The 12,073-nt window shown below is 37.3% G+C and overlaps 2 protein-coding genes across 3 annotated transcripts in view; both read right to left on the minus strand.

Moving 5' to 3' along the window:
* Positions 1-585: 585 nt before the first annotated feature.
* LOC114141702 (C-type lectin domain family 4 member M-like) lies at positions 586-11,769 on the minus strand. Of its 2 annotated transcripts, XM_028012423.1 has the most exons (8): positions 11,749-11,769; positions 11,066-11,177; positions 8,221-8,291; positions 7,866-7,964; positions 5,352-6,113; positions 4,743-4,906; positions 1,531-1,646; positions 586-821 (listed from the first exon to the last, which is right to left on the minus strand). In XM_028012423.1, the coding sequence occupies exons 3-8, from the start codon at positions 8,288-8,290 to the stop codon at positions 674-676; spliced, it is 1,359 nt and encodes a 452-aa protein (XP_027868224.1). In that variant the 5' UTR covers position 8,291; positions 11,066-11,177; positions 11,749-11,769; the 3' UTR covers positions 586-673. The 2 variants fall into 2 exon arrangements, with proteins under 2 accessions (XP_027868224.1, XP_027868225.1); XM_028012424.1 differs by lacking the exons at positions 11,066-11,177; positions 11,749-11,769 and adding an exon at positions 10,474-10,969.
* LOC114141698 (uncharacterized protein PFB0145c-like) overlaps positions 11,623-12,073 on the minus strand; it is a 28,896-nt gene continuing 28,445 nt past the window's right edge. The window contains exon 12 of the mRNA XM_028012411.1: positions 11,623-11,861. Within this exon, the coding sequence (XP_027868212.1) occupies positions 11,714-11,861 (148 nt within the window). The 3' untranslated portion in view covers positions 11,623-11,713. The remainder of the gene's footprint in view (positions 11,862-12,073) is intronic.

Consider the following 12,073-nt stretch of genomic DNA (forward strand, 5'->3'; position numbering starts at 1 on the left):
TAGTGTGAGAACCAGATAAATGGACCTCATAGTGTGAGAACCAGATAAATGGACCTCATAGTATGAGAACCAGATAAATGGACCTCATAGTGTGAGAACCAGATAAATGGACCTCATAGTGTGAAAACCAGATAAATGGACCTCATAGTATGAGAACCAGATAAATGGACCTCATAGTGTGAGAACCAGATAAATGGACCTCATAGTGTGAGAACCAGATAAATGGACCTCATAGTGTGAAAACCAGATAAATGGACCTCATAGTATGAGAACCAGATAAATGGACCTCATAGTATGAGAACCAGATAAATGGACCTCATAGTGTGAGAACCAGATAAATGGACCTCATAGTGTGAAAACCAGATAAATGGACCTCATAGTGTGAAAACCAGATAAATGGACCTCATAGTATGAGAACCAGATAAATGGACCTCATAGTATGAGAACCAGATAAATGGACAATAAATGGACCGCTCAGAGGGGGAAGTGCTTCAGTGGATGAAAACAAACCTACAGAAGTGACTGTGGACAGAATCTCAGTTGCCATGTTAGAAGAACTATAGCAACTGCAATTTAAAACTTAACTTTCAGAGATTGATTTTTTATTCATGAGATTCGCCAAAATTTGATGACACAGTTGAGTGTTCCTCATTGAAGCTTTAAGAGAACAGTGTTAGCTAAAGGGCCAAGAAATCTCCAGACGCTCACAGATGAATTTGTATGCTTCCAGTTTGTCTTCTGCCTTCCAGCTCTCTGTGGCTTTTTTTCGTGGCATATGCAGGGCTGCTCCTGAAGAATGGGGAATCCCCTTAATCCAGAACCTTTAAGACAGAAACATGGAACTCAGAACATTTATAAAATTAAAATGGTACAGCAGCTTATTGACATCACACTGATAACTGTCAGCATCTAAATGTGTTGTTGTCTCTATATGAATGAAGACACACTTGAAAAGAAGTCAGACTGTCATGAAGTGCGGGTGGTGAGAGTGGTGAGGCAGATGCAGCGGACCCAGGTATGATGAATATGATGTTTTAATTACGGAAAGCCAGTCAAAACAACGAACAGCAGGCACAAGGAAACACTGACGACGAACTGACTAGACATAGACGACAACAAGGCTAGACATTGACGAGGACCCGACGACGAACAAGGAACACAGGTGGAGTTAAATACACGGGAGGGTAATCACAGAGACGAGACACACCTGGGAACAATCAAGGGGAGGACAGGACAACGAAGAGACTTAACGACACAGAAAACTCTAAATAAACAAGGAAAAACACAGATCATGACACAGACTCAACGTAAATGAAAAGCTGTTTTCCAAACTTGGAAAATCGGATTTTAAAGGTCAAATTTTTTGAAAGGACTTTCTTGGCTCTAGTGATCTTTATCACTACCGTTATCTATCTGATACCATACTGTTAGGACATGGTAACAGCTTCAACAAATGTGTAAAAAGATATTTTCTAGAAAAGTTACATAGTGCAGCTTCAAATATACATATTTCTAGATCGTAGTTCTTACTCGAGAAAGTTCCTACGTCCATCAACCCAGGACCAATTGCGTCGAAAATGACGTAACCCTATCCAGTATCCATGGTTATCAGAATCGTATTGCTTGGTGTGATTGTTGATAAATTCCTGTGAACAAATTTTATTTTAGATTGTCATAAATCTTTTTTACCTCGAGCTATTAATCAATCAAGTCTATTTGTATAACACATTTCAGAAAAAAGGCAGTTCAAAGAGCTTCATATTAAAATACACAAAAATATGAAGTCATAGAACACACAATAAAAATGAAAGCATTGCATTTTCTCAAGTGTTGAAGCAATCAACATTATAATGTTGACTGAAGATTAAGTTTTTAGCCCGACCTATAAATCCACTGTTGCAGTAATCAATGTGACTAAAGATAAACACATGGTGAGTTTCTCTAGATCTTGCTGGGATATTAGTTGTTTTACCCTGAAAATGTTCTGCAAGTGATAGAAGGCCGACTTTGTAACTGTCTCTATGTAGTTCTGAATGCTCAGGTCAGAGTCCATCACTACACCCAGATTTTGGGCCTGGTTGCTGGTTTCTACATGAAAAAGGTGAAGCTGTGCACTGACTCTAGATCGCACATCCACACATTTATCTGTTCTAAGCATCTGTTCAGTGATTGGATGGGTTCAGCGTCACCTGGTGACATCATAATGTAGAGCTGTGTATCATCTGCATAGTTACGGTAGCTGATCTTATTTCCTGTCTTATTTCTTATTTCCTCCTTACTACCTGAGCTAGTGGGAGCATATGGATATTGAATGATGGTACGTCCACACCAAACACGTGTTGAGTGTCAGGCATGTCTGGTTTCCATTCAAAGTCTATGTGAGGCAGGCAGTGTTGTATAATAACAAAGTAAAAATACTTCACTACTTTACTGAAGTATATTTTGGAGTACTTCATACTTTCCTGGAGTATGAAAATTTTTGATGACTTTCACTTTTACTTCACTATATTTCCGAACTTAATTGCGTACTTTTACTCCGATACATTTTCAATGTGTTGTTTTTGTTACTCGTTACAAAAAAGCGAGAGAGAGAAACAAAGTGTTTTGATCCCACCTACTGATTAGCAAGTAGCAAGCAGGCTACCGAACAAAGTCCGTAGCCTACTTGCCTGGGCTTGTTCATCACCTCCAATAGGATACACCTGTTTCGCTTCTCCCATTAAACACAAAGCAAGTCTCGCAATCAGCAGCAGTCACATGGAGGAGGAGACGGAGACCACAACGACTGCATCTATGTCGGACACGGCTCCAGGGGAACCACCAGCTGGTGATGAGAGCCCATGGCCTTATTTAAACACAATACACTCTTTCGTGGGTGTTAAAGATTCGTCGTATCGCATGCAGTTTATGTTATTCCTGCCCAAAGATGTGGAAATCCTATCTTACAAAAACTCCCCGTCCAACTTGAAGAAACACATCGAGGTAACTTCTTATGAAATGGTTATAATCCTCCTGTTTCAGTAACTATAGCTTGGTCACTAGACACTACTGTATTGTGAAATCTTGACCATAAATGAACTTTGTTTGGCATTGTTTCAGTTCCATACGTGGTGTATTTAGCTTAGGCCTAATGTTGACTGTAGCAGGCTACCTAGACTCCTCTGTTCAAGGGGGGACAGAAGCCATAGCGATAGCAATTTAGACTAAATGTAACGAATATAGGAAAGGCATGCAAGTTCAAAACCAGGTTTACAGATGCCAATAAGCTGCATTTCCCTCCCAATTCTTTTTTTCTTTTGCATAATGACCAGTTGTGTGCACCACCTACTGACTGTAGCATTGACTGATTCACTGATTTGTGAAGTAGAGTAATCGTAACAGATCTTTTTCTTCATGTTGGCCGCATTTTCTGTACTATTTATTTTTCTCATTTTCAGCACTGACCTTACTTGAAGGGAAAACTTAAGGCTTACAAAAACTTTGTATTTTCTGTCCTGGAGGGTTTACTAAGAAGCTGGTTCAGTTGTAAAGCAGGTTAAGTTAACCTTGTGCTATAGGTAAAGCACCTAATTTTCTTAACTAAATGATGCCTGCAGGTATATCTATTAGCAGGTTTAATTTTGCCTGCACTTGGTTGTGTACATTATTTTAAGTGTATTTGACAAGTTTACCAAAATATAAAAAATGTCATTCAAACTGCATTTGCCTTGTTTTACTTTTTACTTGTACTTTTCATTACATTACTTGAGTACATCCATTTTTACAGTAATTTCCATACTTAAGTACAAGAAGTTTCAGATACTTTAAGACTTTAACTCAAGTAACATTTCAGTCAGTGACTTGGACTTTTACCAAAGTCATATTTTGGAGAGGTACTTGTACTTTTACTTGACTCTGAGATTTCAGTACTTTATACAACACTGGAGGCAGGTGGAGGGCCATTGAGGCACGTTTAGAGCACCTAACAGTGCAATTTGAACTGTTTGGAGCGTTTCATTCTGAAATTTTAGAATGAAAGTTATCTACAAACTCATCTTCATGGTTACAACATAAAGGCGAGATGGACTATAACTGATTAAATGTTTCTGCTGTCTGTGAAAGAACGTTTTGTGATAGTGGCTGTTTTACTAAGTGAGTCGATGGAGAAAGAATTTTAAAACATAACAGCAAAATGATCAGACAGGATGACATCAGTTACAGAGACACTGGAAATATTCACACCCTTACTGATAATCACGTCCAGTGTGTGTCCTAGATTGTGTGTTGATTGTTTAACATGCTGAATTAGAGCAAAATGATCAAGAATATGTCAGGTTTTTGCCTCTCTGTCTTTGGGCTTGTCAACATGGATGTTAAAATCTCCCACAATTATTAAACAGTCATAATTGGTGAATGTAAGAGATAAAAGCTCATTAAAGTCAATAAAGATGTTTTCCACATATGTTGAAGTTTTGTACAGAGTTAGAATCAGAGTTAGTTTATGGCCTATTACCCCAATTCCCAGATATTCAAAAGAATTAAAATTACATGAAAAGATTTTTTTGTCTTGCAATTTAAGAAATCCTTGTGTATTGAAGTAACACTTACTCCACTTTTGTGTTTTCTATTCTCACTTAAACAAAATTATAATTAGGAGACGCTGGTTCAATTAGTACGTTATTCAGTATCGTCAAGCCATTAATCTTCCAGAAACTTCCAGATTAGCTTTAAACTTCAAGAGTAGAGGTGGCGTTTTGTTTTACCTGCTCCTCCAGATCATCAATTACAACCAAGTCTCCACCTTCAATCTTACACAACTGTCGACTTCGGTCCCAGTTTGCATAACCTATGTCATATGGATAAATATAGTAGCAGTGTCCCTTGTAGGATTTCTCGTGTTTTGTGCAATGATGGCACTTTGGTCTCACTAGACAAAGGGAAAGAGCATAATAAAGTGAAACTTTGGTAAAATAATATATAATACATATAAATATATATACATATCTAGAAGAAATCCATGTGGACTTATATAATCTTTCAATCATCAAAATTACTCAAGCAAAGCTTTTAAAGGTAGAGTGCAGATCAATATTGGAAGGTGATTAAATTACAATATCATTCTAGTCAGAAGTAGCATACAACAGGGTTCACTAAAAAAACAAAAACAATATTCTCTGAAATCAAAACTTGGCTGTTAACCTGTTGCTAATGAATCAATTTTACTGGCTCACTTTGTGGTCAGAAAAGTGACCTTCAGCACTCTACCTGTGGTAATAATGGTTTGGTATGTTTTGTAAAACTGTTTAAAATGTAATATTAAAAAAAAGAATAATAGAATGAGAGTTTCAAAGTTAATCTAGAAATGTAATTACACCATACTGGGCACAAATCATGCACTGGAAAACTGTCAAATTTCATGAGGGCATCATAAAAGTTTTTCAGAGCATCTCTGTTTTTGCATCGGTTCTCTGCCTCGTCTGTCAATACTCTCAGCTTCTCTCTCTCTTTGTTCAGCTCTGCTTTATCTTTCTTCAGCTCCTCTTTCTCTGTGCTCAGATACTTTTTCTCTTTGCTCAGATCTGCTCTCTCTTTGTTCAGTTTCTCTTTCTCCTGGCTCAGCTCCTTTTTGTCTTTGCTCAGCTCGTCTTTCTCTTTGTTCAGTTTGTCTTTTTCTTGGCTCTGCTCCTTTTTGTCTTCGCTCAGCTTGTCTTTTTCTTTGTTAAGCTCGAGTTTCTCTTTGTTCAGGTCCTTTGTGTTTTTGCTCAGCTCTGCTTTCTCTTTGCTCAGCTCCTCTGTCTTGCTGCTCAGCTCTGCTGTTTTTTTGCTCAGCTCGTCTTTCTCTTTGTTCAGCTCATCTTTCTCATTGTTCAGATCGTCATTCTTTTTGCTCAGCTCTTCTTTCTCTAAGCTCAGGTCGTCAATCTTTTTCCTCAGCTCTTCTCTCTCTTTGTTCAGCTCCTCTCTCTCTTGAGTAAGCCTCTCTCGGGTAAGTCCTTCTCTGACTACGCTCAGGTGTCTGTCTCGGATCACCTCCTCAATCTTGTTCTCCTTCATCTTTCGTTCCTCAATCATTTGTCTTCTTTCTGTTGTAAGGTTTTTGATACTTTCCTGCTGATTGGCTGTCATCACATGCACTATAAAAACACACAAATTAGACAGAATGCCAGTAAATTTATCCGTGTCAGAGAAGCATCAACTTTTTCAGTTTCTCTCTCAAACCCTATTAGGATATTAGACAGTATTGTTAGGATAAGGTAAGGTAATTTTATTTATATAGCACATTTTCAGCAACCAGGTATTTCAAAGGGCTTTACACGAATTAGAAGGAAATACAACAAAACAATGGAAAGAGCAAAAAAGAAAAAAAAGTATAACTAACAAGATATATTTAACAATATATATATTTAAGAAGAAGTAGTTTGTGATTTACAAACTAGTAGGGGTTTCTCTTGATTATTTTTCTGATAATGTTGATCTAAGGTAATGAGTAGTTTCTCTAGATGTGTTGCTCTGGATTATGAATTTATTCTAATTCCTTTTCTGGGCTGCAAGATAATTATAAGTACTCCATAATTTATAAGTCAGAATGAGTTTCTTTGGAAAAACTAATAGGAGTTTCTCTGCATAATAATCTAAAAAGTATAATAGTAAATAGTGAGTACTCCACAATTTCTAAAAGTCCATCATTTCTAAAACTAATGAACTATACAGATGGACAGGGCAAAAAATGAGACATCAGGAAAAGGCACATGGAGCAACATTAATATAGCAGAGACAGTGAAGGCAGTGACATCAGGGATTGTGTATGCGTGGCCATGAAATGTGATAAGTCTGTGAACAGTTCTTGCAGTCTATGATAAGGTGGTATTATCTAAGCACAAGTCCTTGAGTGATTGCACAGGTGTCTTCGGAAGAGAGAGAGGAGATGGGAAAGAGGGCTTTTGTTTACATATCTTCCAGGAGATTTGAGATAGACAGCCAGACTGACCCAGGAAGCCAATTCAGACAAAATGCTTTAGATTGGGTAGATTTTAAATTTTAAACTACCATAGAGTCTCACCAATACTTCTCGGTAGATTTTAATCATCCAAATTAATATGGCGGTGCCCCCAGACCAACTAGCAACTTCTCGAAGATCGATTCCATTCTCTTTGTGAGTTTTAGTGTCCAAAGTTTGCATGCGAGATCGCAACCAACTTGCGTTCTTTCTTACAGCATGTCATTCTGAGTGTTTGCTAGTCTTCCCAAATCCATCACAAATTTGTTGATGTGCCAGGCCAACTCCAAACAGGAGAAATCTTGTTATCATGTATTCAAAAGAATCCAGGGTTAAGGTTAGAGTACTCCCAGGTTTCGGGCCTGATCGCTAGGTTTTAGTTGCAACAACTGAAGCAGTGCATTGACTCTTGATCGCTCCTCTTTACTTCTCTATAGAATAATAACTTCAGTTTTGTTTCTGTTCAGCTGGAGAAAGTTTTGGCACATCCACACATTTATCTGTTCTAAGCATCTGTTCAGTGATTGGATGGGTTCAGTCACCTGGTGACATGGTAATGTAGAGCTGTGTGTCATCCGCGTAGTTATGGTAACTAATCTTATTTAATGTTATAAACTGAGCTAGTGGGAGCATATAGACATTGAATGATGGTACGTCCACACATCCTCAACTACACCTTTAGCTCTTCCTTAAAAACTTTAGGACTTTGACAGGTTTCAAGCTTTCAGCAATAAGTTGAACTGATTCTTGGTAACACTTCAGTGTCCCTGACTTTTTGTCAACCCTCAGAACTCCTCCTACTGCTGAACGCTTGCATCCCAATGCTTTAAACCCTTAAATACTTGTTATAAAGGAAACTTAAAATTTATTCTGTTGAAATGAAACTCACTATAGATGAATTTTGCAGTCAGTATGACACAAAGCAACCCCAAACACAGCAACAACAGAGAAGAGCGTCGGAGTGCTGATGGCTCCTCTTCTTCTTCAGCTGAAAAAAACCCCAATGGAATCAATAAGTTATTTATTAATTAATCAATGAAGTTTATTTGTATCACACAACTCTCAGATCATACAAAAAGATTAAAGCTCAAGGTTTACATGTGACATAAAAACAACTCCTGATACAGGACATGTTAAGAAACTATAACTTCCTACAGAGGGAATAAAAATGTATGCAGTGCATCTGGATAATATTGTTACTTTTTAATCCTCATAAAATAAAAAATATGTATAGAGTCACTTGCATGTAAGAGGATGTTTGGCATTGTTGACATTGACTGTAGCAGAGTCACTGTCGTCGCTGTTGTTCTCCATCCTTTACAGGAAAAACAAAGATTTAGATATTATAAAATGTCCAACAGCAGATTGAGCGATTTCAGCTGTAGCTCATGGAAAGCAGGCGGGTTCTTCTTCCTCTTTTAAACGTCGTCAGGATGTGATGCAGCATCTCTATCGCTGCTCTGTGGGTTATTTCCTTACTCAAACAGTTTTGGGAAACAAGTCTGCTTCTGTAACAAACCTTTCATGCCAAGAAGCGAGCTCTCACTCTGTCTCATAAACATTTCTGCAATTCTCTTGTCCCTGGTTGTAAAATATATCTATTCACTCCATAAGGATTTACACTCTGATGCACATAATATGTTTTATAATCTTTGCTCTTGTAGAAGATATATTAATAAATCGAAAAAAAAAGAAATGACTAAGTGATCATTGGTATAGAAGGACAAATATTTCAGTGTTGGAAAATATATAAAAAGACACGACAAAGCCTAAACTTTTCAGTTATAAATAACTGACTGTCTCTTCCCACTCTGCATGGACCCGGTACAGTTCACTAATGTTTCTAAAAACATTTATTTTCGCCTTTAAAAAGAAAGGAACTATGTTCTCATACATCTCAGAATCATAGAAGGATATTTTATGGTAGGACTTATTAGTTTTGATCAATAAAATAAATTAACTATAAAAAAATTAGCAACTGTAAATATCTCTTATCCAGTAATGTCAAGTAAACGTTTATTTATATAGCACATTTACAACAACATCAGCCGACCAAAGTGCTTCACAACAAACACAACACCATAGGTAGTTAATGATAAAAATAGAAAATAAAATTAAGCTTAATAAAAATGAGAATGATAACATTGGCAAAGATACCAAAAACTAATAATCTGAATAAAACCCAAAACAATACTTAACTTTCCCTGCAGTAATTTTCTTTCGTCCTTTATTTTTTCTCTAATTGCTGTTGAAGGCCGGGGATGAAAGATGTTTTCAGTCTGAACTTGATGTCCAGTAATGTGTCATATTTTACATCAGAACAGGATTTGCCAGAAAGCCAAAACTCTCATCTTTTCAGGAAGTCTAATTTTTTATATCCTGCTTTCAGCTAGCTTCCAAACTTTCATGTCAGCAATAAAAAATTATGATTGCAAACAATGTATTGGAAAACAGTGTTTGGTGTTTTCAGGCTAAGTTGTACATTAAAAAGTTGGAAAATGTCTGATTCTCTTAGCAATTAAAAACACGAAACCCGATGGAGACCTGGTGTGTGTTAAAATCACGGCAGCAAAACAGAAAAAGACAAATAACTTTGCACAGTTTTTTCTCCAAACAGTGAATTGAGCAGATAATTTTAGCCAAGTGATGATTGAGTTGAACAACAGGATAATCATTTTATCTATATTCAGAGGTGAGTAGTACTAGTTATATTTACTTTAGTACATTTCGGGGGACAGGAAAGAAGTGCTTATAGGAATACTTTTACTGCACTGTACTTTTTACATTCACTCCAGTGATATTTTGAACTTTTGGCAATCTTGAGTAGATTGATTTTGCATTAATAGAAAAAGACTTCAGAGACTGGAAACATTTGTTTCTTAGATTTCTGTAATGTATGAGCTAATGTTTATGCAAATGTGAGCATAATTATAAAGCATGTTATACATGTCACTGTTTACATCATTATTGTTTATTTTGTGTTAATGAAAATGGTTATTTTATTTGAAAGGCTACATAAATGTTTATGTGTATTTACTAATTTAAAACCTTGTTTTCTCTGCAGCATTCCTCCCACTGGGCATCTCTTCTTGAAATCCCAGAAAAATCCCAATCAGGCTATAAAAATCAGCTCAGCTCTCTCTTCTTCTATTGTCTCAGAAAATTACATCGCGTTTCTGTTGTAAAGTTATGAAGCAGCACATGGAGTAGGACGTCTGGAGGTGGGTTCAATGCCCTCCACCGCCACCAGGTGTCGCCCTGCTACAGGCCCAGCAGGGTCGCATTCAGGAGGCTGAGTCTGGTTCTGCTACGTCTGAGCGGATGCTTCACGTTGTGGTCTGGACGGAACCAGTGAGGCATAGACTACATCCTGCTTTGCCTTTAACCCCACAGAAATAGCCTTAAATGACAAACCCTATTGGAAACAGCAATGGGCCTCCCTGGTTCCTAAATAGATGGAGAATAAATCAATCTGGGAGCTGATTGTCCGCTCTGACCGTTATTTATACAGACCGGAAGGGCGTCCATTCAGCAGGGGGACGGGGACTGAAGTTTTTCAGTGCTGCACTGGGCACAAGGGGTAAACCCACTAGCAACAGCCTTAATTTGGGGTTAATACATAAGCAACGGATTTTACTGTTGAATATTGATATAATAGTGTAACTGTTGTCAGTCATTTCTATGGCAACGGGTCTGCGTAGCGAAGCAAACACAGGGACCGAGAAACATGAACGAGTGGTTTGGAGCAGTTCAATTGTTTTTCTGCGTTATTTTCCCTTTGCTATGGCGAACTGCCCTAAATTAATGATGCCTCCGTCTCTAGGTTTCATTTTGTTAACGGAATTGTTTTGCCGCTGAAGCGACATGTAAACAGTCGTCGTCTTGTTCTGCGCATGCCCGAAATTTCTGGACGTAAACAATAACATGCAAGGTGTTTATAGTAACGGAAGTTAGCATTTAAGCTAGCGGCAGTAAACAGTCACTCCTGATACACAGAAATATCTCAAAATCGATGTCAATAAAACAATGTCCTGAACTTACAAACATTTTAAAAATGATACATGTCTATTACTTGTTCTCTTAACCCACCTGTGAAAACAGAAATCAGCTTCTTCAGTAATGACTTTGCTGCATGCTCACTTCTTCTTCGATGGTTATTGGCGGTTGGCAAAAAGATGAATCGGTCCATTACCGCCACCGACTGGCATGAAATGTTGAACAGAATGACACAAAAAGATTAAATATCTGTTCGTTTAATTTAGTCAAATGTCTGATAACTTTTACTTTTCGAGTTATTGCTAAATAAGACAATAAAATCTAGATTTATTTGAATTCTATTTAAATTTTGGATAAACTGTTATCTTTTTAAGTCATAATTCTTTACAGAGTAATATGTTCTACTGTCTCATCATCCCCAGTTTCCCTGAAACAAAGTGCTGTGTAGCCCAGTATACCCAAATCTGAAGTGAGAAGAAATTGTCTCTTCTCTCCTTCTCTTCCATCTTCATTTACTTCTCATTTCTCCAGTTTTCTTTTGGTTTTTATAGAACCAACATGCTTTCCTGCAGTCAGGTTGCGTTACATCAATTCTCAAACATGCTGTGGTTAAACCACTTCTTAAAAAAAAACAACAATCTAGGTTCAAGTGTATTCCAAATTTTTGTCTGTTTTTATTTACGAGATTCAAGTTTGATGACACAGTTGAGTGTTCCTCATTGAAACTTGAAGAGAACAGTGTTAGTTATAGGGCCAAACAATCATCGGACGCTCACAGATGATTTTGTTATCTCTCTGTATGTCTTCTGCTCTCCAGCTCTCTGTGGCTTTTCTTTCTGACATATGAAGTGCTGCTCCTGAAGTATGGGGAATCCCTTTTATCCAGAAACTTTAAGACAGAAACATGAACCTCAGAACATTTCTAAAATAACAATTGCACAGCAGCTTATTGACATCAAACTGAAAACTGTCAGCATCTAAATGTGTTGTTGTCTCTATATGAATAAAGACACACTAGAAAAGAAGCCAGACTCGTAGTAAATAAGTGTTTTACAAATTTGAAAGATTGGATTTTAAAAATCTAAATGTTTTACCAAAAAT

Source organism: Xiphophorus couchianus, chromosome 3, assembly GCF_001444195.1.
Source record: "Xiphophorus couchianus chromosome 3, X_couchianus-1.0, whole genome shotgun sequence".
Taxonomy (NCBI): Eukaryota; Metazoa; Chordata; class Actinopteri; order Cyprinodontiformes; family Poeciliidae; genus Xiphophorus; species Xiphophorus couchianus.